The 25819-nt window shown below is 39.9% G+C and overlaps 1 protein-coding gene across 1 annotated transcript; it reads left to right on the top strand.

Moving 5' to 3' along the window:
* Nucleotides 1–3716: 3716 nt before the first annotated feature.
* On the top strand, nt 3717–25221 carry LOC113178440 (vomeronasal type-1 receptor 4-like). The gene is made up of 3 exons (XM_077793323.1): nt 3717–4637; nt 11160–11365; nt 24918–25221. The coding sequence occupies exons 1-3, from the start codon at nt 3717–3719 to the stop codon at nt 25219–25221; spliced, it is 1431 nt and encodes a 476-aa protein (XP_077649449.1).
* Nucleotides 25222–25819: the final 598 nt, after the last annotated feature.

Here is a 25819-nt window from a genome sequence, read left to right as displayed (position 1 = left end):
GGTCCCCGGGGTCAGTGGTCAGGCACACCCCCACACAGATGGGCTCTCTCATGAGGAAAGGGTCAGGAAAGCTTTGACATAGCCAAAGTGCCTTAGGCCCTTAACGGGAGTCACCCAATCACGTGTTAGAATGGCTTCCCACAGGAATGAGTATTGTAAAGAGGTGGGTAGTGACAGACAGGGGGAGCTGGTTGGAAGTGCACAGAGTTCTATTGCCAAATGAATGAACTCTGGGATCTGCTGTACAACATAGAAACTGCAGTTAGCAAGACAAGGTTGTGTTCTTGAAATTTGCTGAGAGATATTCAATGTTCCCCACACAAGTTAGATATATTGCATGATAGGTAGGTAAATTAACTGGTTTTCAGTAATAATTCCATAGTATTTACCCATGTGAATTCCTCATGTACACCACAAATGTACAAAAATTCAGTTGTAAGTCTCACTCCATAAGCAGGGATGAGTCTGAACACATGTTTCCCTACTATTCGGGGAGGCTTGGCTCCTCACCATGAGCTGTAGTCACACATGGAACCTCCCCCATCCCTCAGAGCCATGAATCCATTCCATACCCAACCTCTACACAGCTCTGTTGTGACATATTTAATGTTCATTCCTCAGTGATATCTCTCCTAGTGGCCTCAGAACAGCCCTTCTGCCTTCCATTAACCCAACAAGACTCATCATCAGAGCTCTGTCTTCTCTTTTATCCACTGTCAACTCCATTTCCTCAGTCCACCCCAGGGCCCTTGGGCCCCACACAACCAAATGTCGAAGGTCAACTCTCAGCCTTCTCAACACCCAATTCAGGATTGTTTCCCTGTCCACCCTTTCCTCATGTCCTTATTCTTTTAACTACTTCAATATAACTCCCATTGAGTGTCAGTGCCCAAAACCCACCTGTGTTCACATCACAGGTTTTCACCTGGATGATAAATCTCACAGCATTAGTTCAGGTGCCTCAGTGTATACACTGTCCTTGCAGGGCTGGAGAAAGTACAGTAATGAAAGGGCTCCTGTGCTGTGGTCACCACTTGGGGGTACTGAATTAATATTGGTATGATTAATACCAATATAAGTAATTTAAAATAAATGTTACTAATATTAATTAGCAATATTAATATTAGTTTTGATATTACAGAAATATTGGCTCACACAAGTCAAACTGATCCTGCTGATGTCATTGTTGAAGGAGAATTTTATTTCATTTTGTTTGATGGATATTGTTCTGTTCCTCCCACCTGTCAGTAGTGGAGGTCAATATTGGCAGGGTATATTTATTCACAAAGTAGAATATAAATTAACATTCAATTACATAAATGTATCCAATGAATTCACTCATCTTTGTGCAGGTGAATCCAGTGACTTTGAAGGTGAACTACTAGCATCCATTCTTTCTTTTCCTTGTACCTGTGTTAATATCCTTCCTATGTGTTTTCTCTCTTTCCATTTCTCTGCTTATACCTTCAATCTGGTGCTGTTCATTGAAATGAAGAACAGGAAGCAACTAGATTTGGGGTAGAAATTTTCCAGGATGGGAAGAAATACTATGAGACATGCAAAGCTCACTGCCAGCCCTTCATATGACAGACCTCAGTACTTTCCAAGTTACACTCTGTTGGTCTCCCAGGATCATGGATAAGTAAGAGTCTCTCCAAACACTAAAATATCCTCTGAAGACATGTTATGAGGAAAGTTTAAAATTGTTTTTCATAAGTGACACCTGGGGAGAAAGTTTCCAGCAGTGTCCTCAGCTCCCCCAGCCTGCACAGTTATTGCTGCTGCTGGCACAGTGGTAAGTGCAGGTCCCAGGGGAGGTGAAGTCACAGACCCACAGATCCATATCTCAGGAGCTGGCCGCCTCCCTGCAGCACACATGTTGGTCAGAGAGGCCTCTGCACTGAGGTCACCAGCCTGGCAGAGAGGAAGAACCTGGTGAGTGACTCAGGGTGAGTGTGAGAGCAGCATCTATGAGATGAGAAGAGACCCATCAAGAGTCTGGGTAAGTGATCACAGCCAAAAAGGGGTTGAACCCTCCAGAAGCCAGAGCCACACAAGTATTAAAATGGTTGATGAAGAATGGCTCTAGGTAGCAAAGATAAATGGGTCCTAGCCTAAATGTCAAACCATCAGGAATCCTAATTTAACTAAGTGTGATTCTTACTGACAGGGATTGCTGTGGTTTAGTCCAAGTGAAAATTAAATGTGATTTTCAAGGTGTACAAGGAGGTTGTTTTAAAGTCACCCAGCTGCTCAGTTTCCCTCACAGGAAGTCTACACTAAATCTTCATGATTTCTAGGTCCAAACTCATAGTATCTCTTTGCCTGTGTGTGGAGTAGGAGGAGCTCACAGGAATCTTCTTAATCCTGTGCAGAGAGAGAGCTGATGGTGACTGTTCAGGCAGAAAATTTTTTCTGACTCTCAGCATGGTGCAGCTAACAGAGAGAGTAATTGTAGCAATCATGAAAGCCTAAGAATTCAAGGATAATGAGGCCATTTCTCTATATTGTGAAAAGGAAATAGTGTATGGGATTACTTCAGGTTTCTAGTACTACCTGTAAGAGCTTTCTATTTTTTCATGTGGGATATCTTCTCATTATAGTGAATTCACTGTGGCATAGGAATCTGATAGTGGAGCAGGGTATGAATGTGCAGGGGACATAGGAAAGCCCTTCACCATCTGTTCACTAACATGTGAACCTAAATTTTTCTACCCAATAAATTTTGTTAAATATATTCATTCAAATCAATTCAGACATTCTAGTATTTTGACTTATAAATGACCACACATACGAATTTTCATGGATGGCTCTTATTGTACTATCATTTACTAATCTTACCTCTTTGAAATATTTTTTCTTTGGTTATTAAATAACTCATATTTGTATCTTCTGAAGAAGTGAATATTTTGTTTCAACACTATGATCTTTAATCACGTGTTACTTCTTGGTATTCCAAGAAAGAGTACATGGCCTGGGAATGCGGCAAAATTTCTGTGACAGGAGCCACTGAGCTGTGTTCCTAACACACAACTATATGAGTCTTGGGTCATCTGTCCTGATGTGGAGTCAATCCTGCCTTCTACAGGTAACTCTCCATGGGACAGATGCCTCCAGGGCTAGAGTTCCCTCAGTGCATCTGCAGGTATTATAATATCTAACTGTTCCTTCATAATTGACCTTGTACATAGAATAAATATTTCCAAGTGAATGGAAACATTTTACAATGAAAAGTTTAAGAATAGCACTAGTTTGAAGACAATAGGAATATAGAGAAATGGAAGTCAATATGATCTGCATTGATAGAAGAACCTGCTCATTACCATTACGGAAGCTTGATGGTTCATGCTATGCTCTTTGTAAACACTCAGCCAGGTTCAAGACCCCTCTGTGTACCTGATCAGAGTATGAATCTGGACAGAGACTTAATATGTCTGTGCACAAATTCTCCCGGTCATCTCAGCCCCTGAGTAATGTCATGAAGATTCAGGAATCACCATGTGCTGCCTTCACAACAGGGATTTATACACACTTCCTGCCTCAACTAGTCATGAACCTCATTAAAACCTGCTAGTGAAAATAAATCCTTAGGTAAGTTTTCAGAGTGGTAACTCTGGAGTGTGGGCAATATTGTATTTTGGTTGACAGGACACGTGCAGTCCAGGCCTCCTGTTTTACTCCAGGGCCCTCTGGCTGGGACAGAAGGGAATGGCAGAATGGCAGCCAGTGATGTGGCTGTAGGTATCATCTTCTTGTCACAGACTGTGGTTGGAGCTCTGGGAAATTCCTCTCTTCTCCTCCATTATCTGGTCCATTACCTCATGGGGTTCATGGTAAGACACACAGACTTGATTCTTCAGCACTTGATTGTGGCCAACTTGTTAGCTCTCCTGTGTAGAGGAGTTCCTCAGACAATGGCAGCTTTTGGAGTGAAAGGTTTCCTCAGTGATTTTGGATGCAAGCTGCTTTTCTATCTTCACAGGGTGGGCAGGGGTGTGTCCATTGGCAGCACCTGCCTCCTGAGTGTCTTCCAGGCCATGAAGATTAGTCCCGAGAATTCCAGTTGTTCAGAGCTTAAAGCAAAAGCTCCAAAATACATTGGTTTCTTCATATACCTGAGCTGGATTCTGTACCTGCTTGTAAATCTTATAATTATTTCACATATGACTGGAAAAAGGAGCAAAAATAATATAACAAGCATGAAAGATTTTGAATACTGTTCTAGTGTTCATCATCACAGAACCATATACTCACTGCATGCAGCATTGCTAACATTCCCTGATGTCCTGTGTGTGGGGCTCATGCTCTGGGCCAGCAGCTCCATGGTGCTCATTCTGCACAGGCACAAGCAGAGAATGAAGTATGTTCATAAGAACAGCTCCCCCAGGTCCTCCCCTGAGTCCAGAGCCACCAAAAACATCCTCCTCCTGGTGAGTACTTTTGTGTCTTTTTACATACTTTCCTGCATCTTTCAGGTTTGTGTGATTGTTATTTATAATCCCCACTGGATGTTGGTAAAGATGGGTGCAATAGTTGCTGGGAGTTTCCCAGCTCTCTGCCCCTTTCTGCTCAAGAGCAGGATCTCCAGTGCATCCAGGCTCAGTTTCTCTGAAATAAGGAATAGGAAAATTCCTGATGTCAGGTGGAACATCTAAATTGTAGGCTTTGCGCAATTCTTACATTTCTTCATTTGTACTCCCAAATTAAAATTATAGTGATAGTCATATCTCTACGAATGACAATGAACACACATGTGCTTTTTTATTACAGTGTGTGCATGTGTGTGTGTATGTGTACCTGAGTAAGTGCACATGTATACCACTTAGGCTTGGCTTTATTTTCCACCCAGGAATATTTTGGGAAAAGTAGATGTAACAAATATAAATTTCAGACTCCATATACCAATTACAACCACAGCCAAATTCTTCAGCATAAATCTGCTTTCATTATTTTACTTTCTTTATTTACAAGTGACACTTATTTTTCATTTATCTACATATTATATTTATGTTTCATCTGTGTCTTTTGAAGGAAATATCAAAGTGAACACTACCAAGTGTTTGTCACTTGCAATGAAATGAGACATATGTTTCATATAATCTTGGACATGATGGGAAGCAAAATCTACTGATGTCCTCTTTATTAAACAGCTTATATTGAATTTATTGATTTTGTGGTGTGATTTTCACAATGCAATATTTCTTCTTTTCATAAGCTAATTAGGTTTTAACCTTTATTTAATGTCTACCTTGATTGTTTATAACACTGTGTACTAATAAATTTTATTTCACTACTTAATATTGAATTAGTGATATATATCTTTGAAACGTTTGTATGTATTTGTTGGCATGCATTTCTAATCAAATTTCACAAATTGAAAACACCTGTGCAAGCAGCTGCTACATGGTAAAACAATATCCTAGTTGGTATGAATCCTCTTTCCTGTATGTGTTCCCAATAGTGACCAGTATGTGACTTCTAACAGTAGAGATCACTTTCAATGTTTTGCACTTTATATAAATAAAATCATTCAACATCATCTGTTTTATATTTGACTTTGAAAATTCCATATGCTTCTGACATTTGCAGGTAAACAGATGGTGTTGGAGAAAATAATACTAAGTGCAGTTAGCTAATCCCATATAAAGAAATACTGAATGTTTTCTTGATATAAGGAGACTGACTCATAGTGGGGTAGGGAGGGAGAATATGGGAGGAATAGATGAATTCTAGATAGGGAAAAGGGGTGGGAGGGAAAGGGAGAGGGCAGGGGATTAGGGAGGATGGTGGAATGTGATGGACATCATTATCCAAAGTACATGTGTGAAGACTCGAATTGGGTGTCAACGTACTTTATATATAAACAGATATATAAAATATTGTGGTATATATGTGTAATAAGAATTGAAATGCAAAAAAAACCCCACAACATACATGTATAAAGGCATGGATTGGTGTGAACATACTTTATATACAGAGATATAAAAATTATGCTCTATATGTGTAATAAGAATTGTAATGCATTCCACTGTCATGTATTTAAAAAGACAAAATCAATTTAAAAAAAAGAGAAAAGAGAAAATTTCATAGGCTTCAAATTTGTATTTTCACGTGTTGTTGTTGATAGAATCTAACTGAAGACATTTCAAACAATTCTAGCATTTCTCCCTTGAGGCACACATGCTCTGGTATGGATGTAATTTATGTTTTCAACATAAATTTCACATGTTGGAAATTTTTACCCCAGTGTGACTTCTTGGGTGGTTAAACCTTTGAGAAGTGGATGCAATACAAGGTGGCTGGTCATGGGGAGGTCACCTGGAAAGGATTAATGATGGATCATATTAGTTCCCATGAGAACATGAGTTGTCCTACAGCAAGTGCGGTTGTCTTCACTATCTTGCTCCCTGTTCTGCCCTGTGGTCTCTTTTGTACGTGCTTTTACCTTTGTGATTCCATCTACTGTGAGGCCCTCACCAGGACTGAGCAAATGCTGGCACCATGCTCCTGAATCTCCAGAAATGCAGTTCAATAAATTTCCTTTCTTTATAAGGTGTTTGTGTAGGCATTTGGATATGCAGCATAAACTGATAAGTACAACATATTGGAACCATGAACAGAACATCCAAGAAATATGGGATAACATAAAGAGACCAAACTTAAGAGTTATTGGGATACAGGAAGATATAGAGGTCCAAACCAAAGGAATGAGCAATCTGTTCATGAAATAATACGAGAAAACTTCCCAGACTTGATGAGAGAAACGGAATTCCAAATCCTAGAAACCTACAGGACGCTGAATGTGCAAAATCATAAGAGATCCACAACTAGACACATTATAATGAAGATGCCCAACATAGAGAATAAGGAGAGAATTTTAAAAGCTACAAGAAAAAGGAGGCAGATTCTATTTAGGGGTAAACCAATCAGGATAACAGCTGATCTTTCAACACAGACTCTGAAAGCTAGAAGATCCTGGAACAACATATTTCAAACACTGAAAGAAAATGGGTTCCTACCAAGAATCGTGTATACAGGGAAATTAAGCTTCAGGATGGAAGATGAAATTAAAGCCTTCCATGATAAACAAAATTTAAAAGAATTTGCAGGTAGAAAACTAGCTCTTCTAAACATCCTTGGCAAAACAATCCAGGAAGAGGAAATGGAATACAACAATGAAAACTAACAGTAGGAGGTGGTACAGTAAATGGAAAAAATAATCAAAGAGGAAAAACAAATCATGTTAAGTAACATAAATAAACAAATATGGCTGGAAGTATAGACCATATCTCAATAGTAACCCTAAATGTTAATGGCTTAAACTCACCAATCAAGAGACACAGGCTAGTAGAATTGATAAAAAAAAATCCAACAATATGCTGCCAGCAGGAGACGCATTTGATAGGAAAAGACATCCATAGACTGAAGGTGAAAGGTTGGGAAAAATCATATCACTCATATGGACCTTGGAAACAAGCAGGAGAGTCCATACTCATATCAAATAAAATAGACTTCAAGCCAAAGTTAATCAAAAGGAATAAAGAAGGACACTACATACTGCTCAAGGGAACCATACACCAACAATACATAACAATCATAAATATATATGCCCCAAACAATTGTGCAGCTATGTTCATCAAACAAACTCTTCTCAAGTTCAAGAGTAAAAAAGACCACAATACAATAATTATGGGAGATTTCAACACACCACTCTCACCACTGGACAGACCTTCCAAACAAAAGTTGAATAAAGAAACTATAGAACTCAATAATACAATTAATAACCTAGACTTAATTGACATATATAGAATATACTACCAAACATCAAGCAGTTACACTTTTTTCTCAGCAGCACATGGATCTTTCTCAAAAATAGACCATATGTTATGTCACAGGGCAACTCTTAGAAAATATAAAGGAGTAGAGATAATACCATGCATCCTATCTGATCATAATGGAATGAAATTGGAAATCAATGATAAAAGAAGGAAGGAAAAATCCTGCATCACATGGAGAATGAACAATATGTTACTAATTGATCAATGGGTTACAGAAGACATCAAGGAGGAAATTTAAAAATTCTTAGAGATAAATGAAAACATAGACACAACATATCGGAATCTATGGGACACAATGAAAGAGTTCTAAGAGGAAAATTCATTGCTTGAAGTTCATTCCTTAAAAAAAGAAAAAACCAACAAATAAATGATCCCACACTTCAACTCAAAACCCTAGAAAAAGGAGAGCAAAACAACAGCAAAAGTAGTGGAAGGCAAGAAATAATTAAAATCAGACTGAAATCAATGAAATTGAAACAAAAGAAACAATTGAAAAAATTGACAAAACTCAAAGTTGGTTCTTTAAAAAAATAAATAAAATTGACAGACCCTTAGCCATGCTAATGAAGAGAATAAGAGAGAGAACTCAAATTACTAGCATATGGAATGAAAAAGGCAATATCACAACAGACACTACAGAAATACAGAAGATAATTAGAAATTATTTTGAATCCTTATACTCCAATAAAATAGAAGATAGTGAAGGCATTGGTAAATTTCTTAGGCCATATGATCTGCCCAGATTGAGTCAGGAGGATATACACAACCTAAACAGACCAATATCAATTGAGGAAATTGAAGAAGCCATCAAAAGACTACCAACTAAGAAAAGCCCAGGACTGGATGGGTATACAGCAGAGTTTTATGAAACCTTTAATGAAGAACTAATACCAATACTTTTCATGCTATTTCAGTGAATAGAAAAAGAGAGAGAACTTCTAGACTCATTCTACGAGGCCAACATCACCCTGATTCCTAAACCAGACAAAGACACTTCAAAGAAAGAAAACTACAGACCAATATCTCTAATGAACCTAGATGCAAAAATCCTCAATAAAATTCTGGCAAATCGGATACAGAAACATATCAAAAACATCATACATCATGATCAAGTAGGATTCATCCCTGGGATGCAAGGCTGGTTCAATATACAGAAATCAATAAATGTTATTCACTACATTAATAGTCTTGAAGATAAAAAGCATATGATCATCTCGATAGATGCAGAAAAAGCATTCGACAAAGTACAGCATCCCTTTATGTTCAAAACACTAGAAAAAATAGGGATAACAGGAACATACCTCAATATTGTAAAAGCTATCTATGCTAAGCCTCAGGCTAGCATCATTATGAACGAAGAAAAATTGAAGGCATTCCCTCTAAAATCTGGAACAAGACAGGGATGCCCTTTCTCACCACTTCTGTTCAACATAGTTCTTGAAACATTGGCCAGAGCAATTAGACAGACAAAAGAAATTAAAGGCATAAAAATAGGAGAATAAGAACTTAAATTATCACTATTTGTGGATGACATGATTCTATACCTAGCAGACCCAAAAGGGTCTACAAAGAAACTACTAGAACTAATAAATGAGTTCAGCAAAGTGGCAGGATATAAAATCAACATGCATAAATCCAAGGCATTTCTGTATATCAGCAACAAATCTTCTGAAATGGAAATGAGGACAACCACCCCATTCACAATATCCTCAAAAAAAAAATAAAATACTTGGGAATGAACATAACAAAAGAGATAAAAGATTTATACAATGAAAACTACAGAACCCTAAAGAGAGAAATAGAAGAAGATCTTAGAAGATGGAAAAATATACCCTGTTCATGGATAGGCAGAACTAACATCATCAAAATTGCAATATTACCAAAAATTGTCTATAGGTTTAATGCAATGCCAATCAAAATCCCAATGGCATTTCTTGTAGAAATAGATAAAGCAATCATGAAATTCATATGGAAAAATAAAAGACCCAGAATAGCAAAAGCAATTCTAAGCAGGAAGTGTGAAGCAGGTGGTATAGCGATACCAGATTTCAAACTATAGTACAGAGCAATAGTAAGAAAAACAGCATGGTACTGGTATCAAAACAGGTGGGTGGACCAGTGGTACAGAATAGAGGACACAGAGACCAATCCACAAAATTACAACTATCTTATATTTGATAAAGGGGCTAAAAGCATGCAATGGAGGAAGGATAGCATCTTCAACAAATGGTGCTGGGAACACTGGAAATCCATATGCAACAAAATGAAACTGAATCCCTTTCTCTCACCATGCACAAAATTTAACTCAAAATGGATCAAGGAACTTGATATCAAATCAGAGACTCTGCATCTCATAGAAGAAAAAGTTGGCACATATCTACATATTGAGGGGTCTGGCTCCAAATTCCTTAATAGGAGACCCATAGTACAAGAGTTAAAAACGATGCATTGAACAACTAATAATAAAAATTAAAAAAAACATATTGGAGCATCATGATTAACACTGACATGTGGGATGTGTGACATGTTTTCATGATACTTTCATGTGTTTCTTCACATACATGTGTATATGTGAACATAGGTTTATGTATAAATATCTATAAATTGCACACATTTTTCTGATTATAGGTTTATATAGGCTTGCCTTTAGTATGTATGACCCTAGTTTACCAAATATTTCTATGAATTTCAACCCATCAGGTACTCATACTGAAAGGTTAATAAAATAGGTACTTGTCACTCAGTTTCTCTATATGCTTAACAAAACACTGTTGAAATCTTAAGAACTGTTTGCTAATCTTGTTCCCAGAATGAGCTGTCCCCAACTGCCAAACTACAAAATGTAACTTCTCTCCCTGCCCTCTCCAAGGAAAGTATATAAGCTCTGCTTAAGCTGTTCTCAGGGCTCTATCTCTCTTTGCTATAGAGAGCTCGGGCCCCAGCATGCTGGTCTCCAAATAAACCCACCCTTCTGCTGTTGCATAAGAGAGTCTCTTGTGGTCTCTTACTCCGACGTTTCACCGGACCCTTACATTTGGTGCATTGGTCGGGAACTGCGCATCGCCAGACAGGGAGACCTCAACAAGTCTCCTTTAGGGGGGTAAGTAAGGCGCCTTATCTTCTTCTTCTCCTCCTCCTCCTTCTTCTCCTTCTTGTTTTTCCTTTGCGATCGCTCAGAGTCTGGTTTTGGGCTGGAGAGCGTAAGCTCTCAGAGCCTTCTGGTTTTGGGCTGGAGAGCGTAAGCTCTCAGAGCCTTCTGGTTTTGGGCTGGAGAGCGTGAGCTCTCAGAGCCTTCTGGTTTTTCTGGTTTTGGGTTGGCAGAGTGTAGTTGTCAGCGGAGAGCGTAAGCTCCCCCTGGCGGTGGTGGATAGACGTGTCCCTGAAGCCACAGACCACATCTCCTCAAGGGACGCTTTGGGAGACTCTGGGGGGGACGGAGGTGCCCTCATCTGGGAGGGACAAGGTGCCCTCATCTGTATTCTGCTGCCAACCCGTGTGGTTTTGCCGGCAACTATTCTTTCTCTCAGGTTGAATTCACTGTCTGTTTCTAATCTTTGCCTCTGAACTTGTGTTACACGTTTAGTGTTTATTGTGTGTCCGTGTTTGTGTCACGTTTGTATTGTCCCTGTCTTTGTTCAAGTAACTTTCATTAGGGGACAGAGTCATTCACTAGACTGAAGTCCGCTTAAGGGCTCAGAATCTTTCTCTTTCAGTAAAACACCGGACCTGGCAGACTCTCTGTGCCTCAGAATGGCCCACCTTTGGAACTGGATGACCTCTAGAAGGATCTTTCTATGCCCCACTAATTTGAAAAGTCAGAAATATTGTCTTTGTCTTTCAGCCGGGACCACACAGCCATCCAGATCAACAGCCATATATCTTAACTTGGCAGGACCTTTGTGAATCTCCTCCTCCTTGGATGAAGCCTTTTCTTGTTCCTGCCCCTGGCTCCTACTCCTCCCCCCATGATTCTATCTCTCAAACCTCCTCCTCCACCCTTTGTTCTCCCTGAGTCTCAAGATTTGACTCTGCTGGACTCTCCTCCCTTTCCTTATCCCCTGCCTCAGTTCCCCAACCCCCAGCACCCTCCAGATGACTTCCCCGAGGTACACATAGCCCCAGTGATACTTCCCCTCCGTCCTTATAGGCTAATGATAGAGGATGGCCATGGTGGAGAAATGCAATCCTACCAGTATTGGCCTTTCTCCTCTTCAGATCTATATAACTGGAAAAATAACAATCCCTTCCACACCCCCTTGGTTGACAGACTTAAAGCTCTTGAAAGAACCCAGCCATACCTGTGGAAACAGCTGGCCACTGCCTACCAACCTGGGGACAAAGGAACTCCACACCTATATCAAGTGGGAAACTTCATCTATGTAAAATGACATCAGGTGTCATCTCTAGAACCCCGCTGGAAAGGACTATACCAGGTGCTACTTATAACACCTACAGCGGTAAAGGTAGATGGAATCACTTCCTGCGCCCTGTCCAGACTCTGGCTGGGAATTGGAAAAGACTGGTAACCCTCTCACATTGCGTATTTGCCTTATGGATAGGACTATAGACTCTCCCCTTGACCACCAGTAGTCCTAACCCTCATCAGCCCAACAGTGATGGCTAATCACAAATCATGTCAGTTGGCTATAGGTCTTTCCTATTGAGATATCCCTGATGAAAAAGATCCCACTAAAATTCCGTTAAATCCCTTCCGTACCATAGATAATAGAAACAAACATTATGGATGTAGGGACACGCGAGCCAGATGTAGGTTGGTTAACCTAGATTACTATGTTTGCCCGGTGGACTATCAAAGCCACAAACAGTCATGGCTGTGTGGGGGAAAAACCAACTTCTTCTGTAAGTCATAAGGATGTGAACATACAGGGGCTACCTGATGGAACCCAAACCTCCGCCGGTTCTCAGACCATTGCCCCTTGCTGAAGTAACAGGTACTGAGGTATCTCTCCACCCATTCACTCCTCTCTTCTCCTGTCAGTGCCCACACCGGGTCCCACCAGGTCCTCTTACCAGCTAACCCAAAGCTCAAACCAGCTGAGGAGAGCCCTCAGACCCCTATCCAAAATGTAATGAAAATGGCCTTTAAAGTTGCTTTGTCATCACTGAAAACAGGTTACTAAAAATTTAAAGTCCCTCACAGGCTTTTTGGGATACTCACCCCAGTTTTCCCCTCTGCTCTACCTGTTCTACTACTCAAGTTTTTGTTGCTAGGAAAATCCCAAACCCCTTTCCCATTATTCTTTTACATCTCTCCTTCCTCATTCTCAGATCCATGGAGCTGCTCTCAGCACCGCCTTCCCCGTCCTCCCCCTCTGTACCAGGCCCACAGAAAAGTCTTAACTGACCTTCTCCAGAAGTCTTCACTATGGCTGACTTTAGGACTTTCAGCAAAAGAGTCCCTATAAAAGAGTTCAGTATAGATAAACTTCCTTTTTTCATGTTGCCCTGTTCTACTTGGCCACTGGCTGGAAAAATCAGCACTCCTAAGCTAGACACCCCCTTACTAGTTTTTCACAAAATTATGTGAACAGGGCCTCTGGCCTTGAGCTGGAGCTTCACAGAGATGGCTACATTTCTAAGATAAAAATGGTAACAGCTGGCAGAAAAAAAAAAAAGAAAAAAAGTTCTCCCCCTCACAGGTGTCCTTAAAAAGTTAACTTGCCCAGAACAGAGAAAAAAAAAAACCAGAAACAAAAACTGCTTTTTGTGAACTTCTGCAGACTGGAAACTTCTGAGCCCCTTTCCTTACATGTTGAGTACAAAATTCTAAAACTACCTAAACTTGGGATTCAAGGGATTAATCGATTACAACAGAAGCAATGCACTCTGAATCCGGTTGCAACCAAATAGAACTGTTTCCCTGTCTTCAGTGCTATCTTAGGTGCCTTGCCTTGTCCGTCCCTATAACAGTATAATTCTATATACTTAAACATTATTTATGTTTTCATAAAATGATCAACAAATGTAATTAATTATGTAATGGTGCAGATGTTTCCCAGAGTGCTCTATCATGACGCAGGTTCATTTAAAGATCAAATAAGGGGACATACAACCCGATTTCGCCGGAAACCTGTATCCCTACTTTAGCCATCTTATTAGGAATGGGAATTGCTGCAGGGGTGGGCACAAGAACCACTGCCCTGGTCCGTGGGACACAACAAATGACCCAATTAAAAACAGCAATGGACCAAAACTTAAAGATATTAAAAACCTCCATCACAGCTTTACAGGAATCTTTAACCTCTCTCTCTGAAGTTGTTTTACAGAACAGGCGAGAGTTGGACCTCCTCTTCTTGAGAGAAGAGGGCCTTTGTGCTGCATTAAAGAAAAAATGTTGTCTTTATGCTGACCATAGTGGAGTTATAAAAAAATCTATGAGTAAATTAAAAAGATGCCTTAAAGAGCATCAATGAGAGAGAGAGACCCAAAAAGGGTGATATAAATCTTGGTTCACACAGTCCCCCTGGTTAACTACGCTTTTATCAGCCCTGGCCGGTCCTTTAATAATTCTTATATTGTTGCTAACTCTAGAACCCTGTTTGCTCAACCGTGTAGTTTCCTTTCTCCAGGCCCAAATTGGACAAATCAAACTTATGGTAATCAGACAACAATATACCCCACTAACAGACATAAAATGTGACACTCCCCAATGATCACTTTTATGATTAAAAGTAACCAGAAGAAGAAGTGGGGAATGAAAGGTTAATAAAATAGGTACTTGTCACTCAGTTTCTCTATATGCTTAACAAAACACTGTTGAAATCTTAAGAACTGTTTGCTAATCTTGTTCCCAGAATGAGCTGTCCCCAACTGCCAAACTACAAAATGTAACTTCTCTCCCTGCCCTCTCCAAGGAAAGTATATAAGCTCTGCTTAAGCTGTTCTCAGGGCTCTATCTCTCTTTGCTATAGAGAGCTCGGGCCCCAGCATGCTGGTCTCCAAATAAACCCTCCCTTCTGCTGTTTCATAAGACAGTCTCTTGTGGTCTCTTACTCCGACGTTTCGCCGGACCCTTACAATACTTTTATTTTTATATTTTTGAAGACGAAAATGCTTTTATTAACCTGAACATGAAGAAAAGCAAAATCTTATTATAATTAAACCTGGATAAATAACGCTGTTATGAAATTTACTTTTGTCACATTCAATTGAGAGGAAAATGTTACATGTGAGGACACTTCTTGGTGTAATGAACTAATTTCTACAGAATTTTCAAAATAGTAAATAGCAATTGGCATGTGTTCTTAAGCTGTGTTACAACAGATTTAGAATCTCTGCTGATCAGAGGCAGCAGGATAGGGTCTGATTTTTTAAACATCAAAAACTACATCTCTAATGAGACTCCTACCTCGGTGCACCCTTTTTATTGATGTGGCCAGTGTTGGCTGTGGGTGCTGCATAATAAGCACATTTCTCCTGAAGTAACAGGTACTCATTGATCAAGTGAGTTTTCTTCCAAGAAGAAAAACATACACTGGTCTTCTCTCCCAGGAAGAAAAATGTGAAATGCAGCTGTTGTAAACCTAACTCACAATTAAATATAGGCAATGAATTATTAGAAACATCTCTAAAGTCATTCTGGGATTTAAAGCAATAGGCTTCTACATAACTCTCAAAAGTAGCTGCCCATTTTCATATACAATCTGATAAATAAAGTATTTCATGTGTTTTAGGAATTCTTCTTGGTATACTGCACTTATCCCTCAATAAGTGTTAGAGCTCTGTTCTCAAAGAATTTCTACATATCAAGCATCTTTAAAGAAGTTTTGTTTTACACAACTGAAGATTTGCTTTGCTTATGTATCCGTGAAGATTAATTTGAGCATATTCATACATACATGGCATACATACATATGAGTGAGCTATTTACTCCTAGAATAAAACCACACCTGAGGGGACAAGTGTGAGGTGCAGTTTGGTCTTCCTAGACACCCTCCTCTATGTCAAGGAGGCAGGTAGAGTTTGCTGCAGATGCCATGAGGCTGTGGAATATCCTCATCTGTTAACTCCCATCACTGGTCTCCTCAACACAGCTGTACCCCCATCTGCATCCCCTGCAGCTCTGGCCTCTACCATCTGTCAGAAATGAGATGTGATTGTTGGCACAGCCACAGCTTTTTGCAATGCTCTTCCTCTACACTTGGTATTCAATCTGTCTGTTCAGTCAAGTGGCCATCTAGAATTTTAAAATACCTCCTTTGGCAGCTTGTGTGCCTTGCATACTCCTTGAAGGATACATGGACATCTTCATTCCAGATTCTCTTCACTTCCTGACTGCTGGGACTCCATCTTCATGCCCAGCTCTAAAGGGCACCCTCCATATTTGGCCCTGAGGTTCTTTTAGCATTACAACCTTTTGGTCCAGTGATATGTGCAGGCACACATTATCTACCAGGTAATTGGGTCATGTTTTATTGGGTCATCTACACATTTAGATGGTGTAGAGATTGTCACAGCCTCACCCAAATGGGAATTTTTCAGCCTTCTTTATGAAAATATTAACATACTGCTGGTAACCTCTCCTAATGTGTCTCATACATTTTTAACTTCTTCATTGTTTAAGAAAATAAATTGTCGGGAAGGCACTGGGAATCCCTGCTGTGTGAAGGATGGAACATGGTGCTGGCTGTGCCCCAGAACCACCTTGGGCTTCACGAGCTCTGCAACAAGCCCTTTGCTTCTCATTTTCTGCTTTGTATAATCCTATGTGTGGTTGGTAAATATTTCTCTACTATTTTCTGTGGTTTTTTGGATGACCACATCATGTCTTTTCATTATCTAGATTCCTTTCTATCCAGGCTCTGGAGTGCAACCCTCCCAAATCTTATCACAAGTGTGTTGATTGTATGTATGCACAATTGTCAACTGTTTAATTTCTCACTTCACACAGCTTTCTAGGGAAGCAAGGGTATTTCAGATGGTTGCATGTAGAATTGGCCTGGGAATGATGCAGGTAAGTAGGGTGGGTTGACCTCATTCTTGTGCACAGAATCCTTTAATGTCACTTTGGTGTTGGCTTTCTTATTTATTTCTTTGTTTGTTTTGCTGTGCTGGAGATTGAGCATAAGGCATTTTGCATGTGAAGCAAGTTTGTACCACTTAGTTACATCCCAGCCTTCTTTATAAAACACTGTGTTTGCAGCATGGTCTCACTAAGTTGCTCTGGCTGGCTTCAAACTTGCAATCTTCCTGCCCCAGCTCCTGAGTAACTGGGATTACAGGTCTTCCTTGTCTGAAAGCATAGTCCCATCAATCTTTATTAAATGTTGCTTGAAGCCAATAAAACCAACTTGGTCCTAATGACTGCATTTGTTGAATCACCATTTTACTAAAGTATTCACTCATGGAAACAGTTTCTAGCATGAACACAGTGAAGAAATGGGTCTTGATATTGTTCCACATTGATTGCGTTTCCTGTGTGTGCTCATGTCTCACGGGTAGGTTCATGTGCTGTTTTTGCTACATCCTGTTATTTCATGGATGTTGAAGCTAATTGAGAGCCTTCAGTGATAGAGATTGTGTCAAATTTGGGGGTAGAATCCAGGTTTGGTTACTGTAGAGAGAATGAAGACTGAAACCAAAGAACAGCAAGAATTTTGGAGATCCATAGAAGATGATATGCCCTAGTGTCCAGACCCTCAAGCTACAACAACAGATGTCTACAGGAGATATAAAGCCATTCCAAGTAAATGACTCTCATGAGAACAGGGCCATGCAGCCTCCACCATGAATGCTGGTTGCCCACATTCTGGGTTACACATGTATTTAAGTGCACCTTGCCCATGAGCCCATGTCAGAGTGAACTGTAGACTTGTCCCACTACAACAAACGGGCCATAGACACAAGGCCTTGGAGAACTCACTGACTCATCTTCAGGTTGTGTTTGTGGACCTGTGAACCCTCCTGGGTGCTGTGTGTCCAAGGACAAGCCTCAAGGAGAGAAGGGGTTTGGGTGCCTGTTCCATGAAGCTGTAGGTTTCAAAGATATAGAAGAATGTAGCCCATCCCAGGTGGAGAGATGACCCCAGGAGACTGAAGTCAGGAGAGCCTGAAGGCCGGATGTGGAACTGGGAATCTTCCAGAGGGAAGAGTCTCTGCATCTCACACAGGGATAGGAGACAACATGCATAAGCCTGTTTCCCACTTCTATGACAAATCCCTAGAAGCTCAGTTCCCTGAAGAGAGAAGAGTTTGTCTCATGGTTTTGGTAGATCACGAGTATGGCACCAAGAGCAGCTCAGTTTCTGTGAGTCTCCTGGGCTATGTCACAAGATGCTGAATGATATTAGGGGAATAAGATTGTGAGAGGAAGAGGTGACATGGTGAGGTGCATTCTAAATGTCTATTAGGCCCATTGGGTTTATAGTACTATTTACGTTGGTAATATCTTCATTGACTTATCTTTGGATGACCTATTTATTGGTGATAAAAGTGAATTAAAATTACTAGATATTATTTTATTGTAGTATATCTTGAATTTAATGTCAAGAATAATTTTATTTAATGTGTCCTGACATTTGGAGCATGTGTATTTACTACTGTTATTTCTTCTGTTTGTATTGTTACTTCAGCAGAATGTACTGTCCTTCTGTGGTTAACTTTTGCTTGAAATCTCCTTTTGTTTCATCTGAGAATAGCTAGCTCCTCCTGATTGTTTTAAGATCCCATTTGTGTGACTAAATGTCCTTTTACAAACTTTGGCCTGTGGGCATCTTTGCCTCTGTGATCAGTCTCTTGCAAACAGCATCCTCTTGGATATTATATTTTGATTTATTCTGCTAATCTATGTCTTTTAATTGGGAAGTAGAGACCATTTTTTAGAGTTAGTTTGATTATAAGTTTGTAGTTTTCTGATATTTTTGCTATATTTAATTTGATTTTGATTTTTCATTTACTCTTATAGTAGGCGTCATCCCCTTGATATATTTGTTGTTTGTTCTGGATTTCTCTGTGTGCAGCATATCTTTGCATAGTTTTCATAGTTATAACTTGGTTGTTGTGATTTCTTTTAGTTTATCTTTGTCATGCAATGTTTTAATTTCCCCACTCATTTTGAAATAGATTTTTTTGGGATATATAGCAATCTTAATGCAAAGTTTTTTTTTTCAGCTTAGAATACCTCATTCTAGTGTTTCTTTAATATTGGTGTCTTGAGTTGAGAATTCAAAGGTGAATCTTATTGATTTGCCTCTTAATGTGACCTGATGCTTTTTTTTCTTGTAGATTTAAATATTCTGTCTTAATTTTGAGTGATGATTATGATGTGTCTTGGAATATCTCTTTTACTCTTGTCTATTTAGTCATTTATGATTTTCTTTTTAAAATTTTTTTTATTTATTGTTGGTAGTTCAAAACATTACATCTATTTTGATATATTTCACAGTTTGATTCAAAAGGGTTATGAACTCCCATTTTTACCCCGTATACAGATTGCTGAATCACATCAGTTACATCAATTACATTTCCATTGATTTACATATTGCCATTCTAGTGTCTGATGAATTCTGCTCTCTATCCTATTCTCTACTATCCCCCCTCCCCTCCCCTCCCCTCTTCTCTCTCAACCCCCTTTACTGTAAAACACTTCTTCTACTTGTATTATTCTTTCCTTACCCCTCACTTCCTCTTGTATGTAATTTTGTATAACCCTGAGGATCACCATCCCTTTCCATGCAATTTCCCTTCTCTCTCCCTTTCCCTCCCCCCTCTCATCTCTATTAATGTTGATCTTCTTCTCCTGTTCTTCATCCCTACTCTGTCCTTAGTTACTTCCCTTATATCAAAGAAGTTATTTGGCATTTGTTTTTTAAGGATGGGCTAGCTTCACTTAGCATAATCTGATCTAATGCCATCCATTTCCCTCCAAATTCTATGATCTTGTCGTTTCTTAATGCAGAGTAATACTCCATTGTGTATAAATGCCACATTTTTTTAATCCATTCATCTATTGAAGGGCATCTAGGTTGGTTCCACAATCTTGCTATCGTGAATTGTGCTGCTATGAACATTGATGTAGCAGTGTCCCTGTAGCATGCTCTTATTAGGTCTTTGGGGAATAGACCGAGAAGGAAAATAGCTGGGTCAAATGGTGGTTCCATTCCCAACTTTCCAAGAAATCTCCATACTGCTTTCCAAATTGGCTGCACCAATTTGCAGTCCCACCAACAATGAACCAGTGTACCCTTTTCCCCACATCCTCGCCAACACTTGTTGTTATTTGACTTCATAATGGCTGCCATTCTTACTGTAGTGAGATGGTATCTTAGGGTGGTTTTGATTTGCATTTCTCTGACTGCTAGCGATGTTGAGCATTTTTTCATGTACTTATTGATTGATTGTATGTCCTCCTCTGAGAAGTGTCTGTTCAGGTCCTTGGCCCATTTGTTGATTGGGTTATTTGTTGTCTTTTTGTCTAATTTTTTGAGTTCCTTGTATACTCTGGATATTAGGGCTCTATCTGAAGTGTGAGGAGTAAAGATTTGTTCCCAGGATGTAGGCTCCCTATTTACCTCTCTTATTGTTTCTTTTGCTGAGAAAAAACTTTTTAGTTTGAGTAAGTCCCATTTGTTAATTCTAGTTGTTAACTCTTGTGCTATGGGTGTCCTATTGAGGAATTTGGAGCCCGACCCCACAGTATGTAGATCGTAGCCAACTTTTTCTTCTATCAGACGCCATGTCTCTGATTTAATATCAAGCTCCTTGATCCATTTTGAGTTAACTTTTGTGCATGGAGAGAGAAAGAGATTCAGTTTCATTTTGATGCAAATGGATTTCCAGTTTTCCCAGCACCATTTGTTGAAGATGCTATCTTTCCTCCATTGCATGCTTTTAGCCCCTTTATCAAATATAAGATAGTTGTAGTTTTGTGGATTGGTTTCTGTGTCCTCTATTCTGTACCATTGGTCCACCCGCCTGTTTTGGTACCAGTACCATGCTGTTTTTGTTACTATTGCTCTGTACTATATTTGAAATCTTGTTTCGCTACACCACCTGCTTCACACTTCCTGCTTAGAATTGCTTTTGCTATTCTGGGTCTTTTATTTTTCCATATGAATTTCATGATTGCTTTATCTATTTCTACAAGAAATGCCATTGGGATTTTGATTGGCATTGCATTAAACCTATAGACAATTTTTGGTAATATTGCAATTTTGATGATGTTAGTTCTGCCTATCCATGAACAGGGTATATTATTCCATCTTCTAAGATCCTCTTCTATATCTTTCTTTAGGGTTCTGTAATTTTCACTGTATAAGTCTTTCACCTCTTTTGTTAGGTTGATTCCCAAGTATTTTATTTTTTTGGAGGATATTGTGAATGGAGTAGTTGTCCTCATTTCCATTTCAGAGGATTTGTCGCTGATATACAGGAATGCATTTGATTTATGCGTGTTGATCTTATATCCTGCCACTTTGCTGAATTCATTTATTAGCTCTAATAGTTTCTTTGTAGACCCTTTTGGGTCTGCTAGGTAAAGGATCATGTCATCTGCAAATAGTGATAATTTAAGTTCTTCTTTTCCTATTTTTATGCCTTTAATTAATTTCATCTGTCTAATTGCTCTGGCCAGTGTTTCGAGGACTATGTTGAACAGAAGTGGTGAGAGAGGGCATCCCTGTCTTGTTCCAGATCTTAGAGGGAATGCCTTCAATTTTTCTCCATTCAGAATGATGCTGGCCTGTGGCTTATCATAGATTGCTTTTACAATGTTGAGGTATGATCCTGTTATCCCTAATTTTTCTAGAGTTTTGAACATAAAGGGATGCTGTACTTTGTCGAATGCTTTTTCTGCATCTATGGAGATGATCATATGTTTCTTATTTTTAAGTCTATTGATGTGGTGAATAACATTTATTGATTTCCGTGTATTGAACCAGCCTTTTTCCCAGGGATGAATCCTACTTGATCATGGTGCACAATTTTTTTGATATGTATTTGAATCCGATTCGCCAGAATTTTATTGAGGATTTTTGCGTCTAGATTCATTAGAGATATTGGTCTGTAGTTTTCTTTCTTTGAAGTTTCTTTTTCTGGTTTAGGGATCAGAGTGATATTGGCCTCGTAGAATGAATTTGGAAGTTCTCCCTCTTTTTCTATTTCCTGAAATAGTTTGAAAAGTATTGGTGTTAGTTCCTCTTTAAAGGTTTTGTAAAACTCTGCTGTATACCCATCCAGTCCTGGGCTTTTCTTAGTTGGTAGTCTTTTGATGGTTTCTTCTATTTCCTCTATTGTTATTGGTCTGTTTAGGTTGTCTATATCCTCCTGACTCAATCTGGACAGATCATAAGACTTAAGAAATTTATCTATGCCTTCACTATCTTCTATTTTATTGGAGTATAAGGATTCAAAATAATTTCTGATTATGTTCTGTATTTCTGAAGTGTCTGTTGTGATATTACCTTTTTCATCCCGTATGCTAGTAATTTGGGTTCTCTCTCTTCTTCTCTTCATTAGCATGGCTAAGGGTCTGTCGATTTTATTTATTTTCTCAAAGAACCAACTTTTAGTTTTGTCAATTTTTTCAATTGTTTCTTTTGTTTCGATTTCATTAATTTCAGCTCTGATTTTAATTATTTCTTGCCTTCTACTTCTTTTGCTGTTGTTTTGCTCTTCTTTTTCTAGGATTTTGAGATGAAGAATGAGATCATTTATTTGTTGGTTTTTCTTTTTTTAAGGAATGAACTCCAGGCAATGAATTTTCCTCTTAGAACTGCTTTCAATGTGTCCCATAGATTCCGATATGTTGTGTCTATGTTTTCATTTAACTCTAAGAAGTTTTTAATTTCCTCCTTGATGTCTTCTAAAACCTATTGATCATTTAGTAACCTATTGTTCTTTCTCCAAGTGATACTTGATTTTTCCTTCCTTCTTTTATCATTGATTTTCAGTTTCATTCCATTATGATCAGATAAGATGCATGGTATTATCTCTACTCCTTTATATTGTCTAAGAGTTGCCCTGTGACATAGTATATGGTCTATTTTTGAGAAGGTTCCATGTGCTGCTGAGAAAATAGTGTAGCTACTTGATGTTGGGTGGTATACTCTATATATGTCAATTAAGTCTACGTTATTAATTGTGTTATTGGGTTCTATAGTTTCCTTATTTAACTTTTGTTTGGAAGATTTGTCCAGTGGTGAGAGAGGTGTGTTGAAGTCTCCCATGATTATTGTATGGTGGTCTATTAGACTCTTGAACTTGAGAAGAGTTTGCTTGATGAACATAGCTGCACCATTATTTGGAGCATATATATTTATGATTGTTATGTATTGTTGGTGTATGGTTCCCTTGAGCAGTATGTAGTGTCCCTCTTTATCCCTTTTGATTAACTTTGGCTTGAAATCTATTTTATTAGATATGAGTATGGATACTCCTGCTTGTTTCCGCAGTCCATATGAATGGTATGATTTTTCCCAACCTTTCACTTTCAGTCTATGTATATCTTTTTCTATCATATGTGTCTCCTGTAGGCAGCATATTGTTGGGTCTTGTTTTGTGATCCATTCAACTAGCCTGTGTCTCTTAATTGGTGAGTTTAAGCCATTAACATTTAGAGTTATTATTGAGATATGGTTTGATCTTCCAGCCATATTTGTTTATTAATGTTACTAAACCTGTTTTGTTTTCCTCTTTGATTACTTTCCCCCTTTTACTGTCCTACCTCCCGCTGTTGGTTTTCAATGTTATTGTCCATTTCCTCTTCCTGTAATGTTTTGCCAAGGATTTTTTGAAGAGATGGTTTTCTAGCTGCAAATTCTTTTAACTTTTGTTTTTCGTGGAAGGTTTTAATTTCATCTTCCACCCTGAAGCTTAATTTCGCAGGATACACGATTCTTGGTTGGAACCCATTTTCTTTCAGTGTTTGAAATATGTTATTCCAGGATCTTCTAGCTTTCAGAGTCTGTGTTGAGAGATCAGCTGTTATCCTGATTGGTTTACACCTAAATGTAATCTGCTTCCTTTCTCTTGTAGCTTTTAAAATTCTCTCCTTATAATGTATGTTGGACATCTTCATTATAATGTGTCTAGTTGTGGATCTCTTATGATTTTGCACATTCGGCGTCCTGTAGGCTTCTAGGATTTGGGATTCTGTCTCATTCTTCAAGTCTAGGAAGTTTTCTCGTATTATTTCACTGAATACATTGTTTATTCCTTTGGTTTGGAGCTCTGTGCCTTCCTGTATCCCAATGACACTTAAGTTTGGTCTTTTAACATTATCCCATAATTCCTGGATGTTCTGCTCATGGTTTCTTAGCAGTCTGCCTGAGTCTATGTTCTTTTCAAGTTGAAATACTTTGTCTTCATTGTCTGATGTTCTATCTTCTAAGTGATCCACTCTGCTGGTAGTATTCTCAATTGAGTTTTTAAGTTGGTTTATTGCTTCCTGCATTTCTAGGATTTCTATTTGTTTGTTTTTTATTACCTCTATCTCCCTGTGTAATTGATCTTTTACTTCCTGGATTTGTTTGTCAATGTGATCTTTCATTGTCTGATTTTGCTGTCTCATGTCTTCCTTGAGACTCCAGATCATCTGTAGCATGTATATCCTGAACTCTCTCTCTGACATTCCCTCTGTTGCAGCTGTTACTTCTTCTAAGGTTGAGTTGACCTGCATTGCTTGTGGTCCTTTCTTTCCTTGTCTTTTCATGCTGCTCACGTTTCTTTCTGCTTGGTGAAACTGTTGTGTTTATGAGGTTTTTCCCCCTAATTATTTATATTGCTCTTGTATAGTTGAAAAATCTCCCTTGCAGGGCAGGCAGTGGCTGTGTTCCTCCTCTAATTGGGGGTGATCTGTCTACGGTGCTGGTGGGCCGCTAGGCCTGCTCTCCCGGTTGTTCGCAGGTCTGCCCACCCTGCGGGTGTGGGTGGCGGCTCTGCTCTGCCCCCACTCCAATTGGAGTGACGTGTCTACCATGGTGGCAGGCCTCTAGGCCTGTTCTGCTGGTGGGTCTCAGGTCTGCCTGACTCTGGCAGTAGGGGGAGTTGGGGGTCGAGAGTCCTTTGGTCCTTGCGGTCACATCCACGAAGAGATTTTGAAGTTTCCCTGTTGTTCGCCAGGTGGGCGGGGCTGTTAGCAGAGCCCGGAGGGCATGGCCATGTGCTGGACCATGTGGGGACCCTTCTAGCTGAGTCGGGCTACCGGGAGCTGCCTGAAGAGCGGGGCAGCTGTTTCTGCGTGGCTAAGATCCGGGCGGGTGGTTTGGCTGTTCGCAGAGCGAGAGCAGTGCCTCCCGGGAGAGCCGGGATGGTGGGGGCGTCTGCCGGTTTGGGCTGCCACTCCACTCCGGGCCGCCGCCGCTTTCAGAAGCTGCTGGTGGCTGCGGGATTGGACCTCTGCGCCCGCCGGGGGGGGCACCTGTAGAGCCAGGTAGCTGCAGCCGCGTGGTTAGGAACCGGGTAGGTGAGGCGGCTGCTTCCAGAGCGAGAGCTAGGCCTCCCAGGGGAGCCCGGATGGCAGAGGCTGACTGCCGGTTCGGGCGGGGCGGGCCAAGCTGCTCTGGGTGCTGGCCGATTGCAAAAGCGGCTGCTGGTTGCATGATTTGACTTGTGCACCCGCCAGGGGGCCACCTGTAGAGCCGGGTAGCTGCAGCCGCGTGGTTAGGAACCGGGCAGGTGAGGCGGCTGCTCGCAGAGCGAGAGCTAGGCCTCCAGGGGGAGCCGCTTGCCGGAGCGGCTGATGGCTGCTGGATTAGACCTCTGTGCCCGCGTGGCCGTCCAAGATGCACTTCTCTGGGACAAACTGTCACTTCCAATAAACCTACCAATTCACGGCAGCTCTCCTCTTAAGGGAATTATGCTAGAAGTTCCTCCGTAGGTAGGCTGCAGCTGTTCCGATGGGTCTTTCTTATCCCGTTAAAGTGGAGACGTTGGAATCGCTGCTTCCTCGCCGGCCGCCATGTTGGATCCCCCATTTATGATTTTCTATATGCTGATTTCTATCTCATTTCTTATGAGAACTG

Source organism: Urocitellus parryii, chromosome 15 (assembly GCF_045843805.1).
Source record: "Urocitellus parryii isolate mUroPar1 chromosome 15, mUroPar1.hap1, whole genome shotgun sequence".
Lineage (NCBI taxonomy): Eukaryota > Metazoa > Chordata > Mammalia > Rodentia > Sciuridae > Urocitellus > Urocitellus parryii.
Note: the sequence above shows the minus strand (reverse complement) of the source record. Positions and strands in the feature narration are given on the sequence as shown.

Excerpts from the sequence above, each read along its gene's own strand:
- LOC113178440 (XM_077793323.1), top strand. The coding sequence starts at position 3,717 with ATGGCAGCCAGTGATGTGGCTGTAGGTATCATCTTCTTGTCACAGACT. Across the intron at positions 4,638-11,159 it reads GGAATAGGAAAATTCCTGAT|AGTGTAGTTGTCAGCGGAGA; the intron begins GTCAGGTGGAAC and ends TTGGGTTGGCAG. Across the intron at positions 11,366-24,917 it reads GCAACTATTCTTTCTCTCAG|GTGGGCGGGGCTGTTAGCAG; the intron begins GTTGAATTCACT and ends GTTGTTCGCCAG.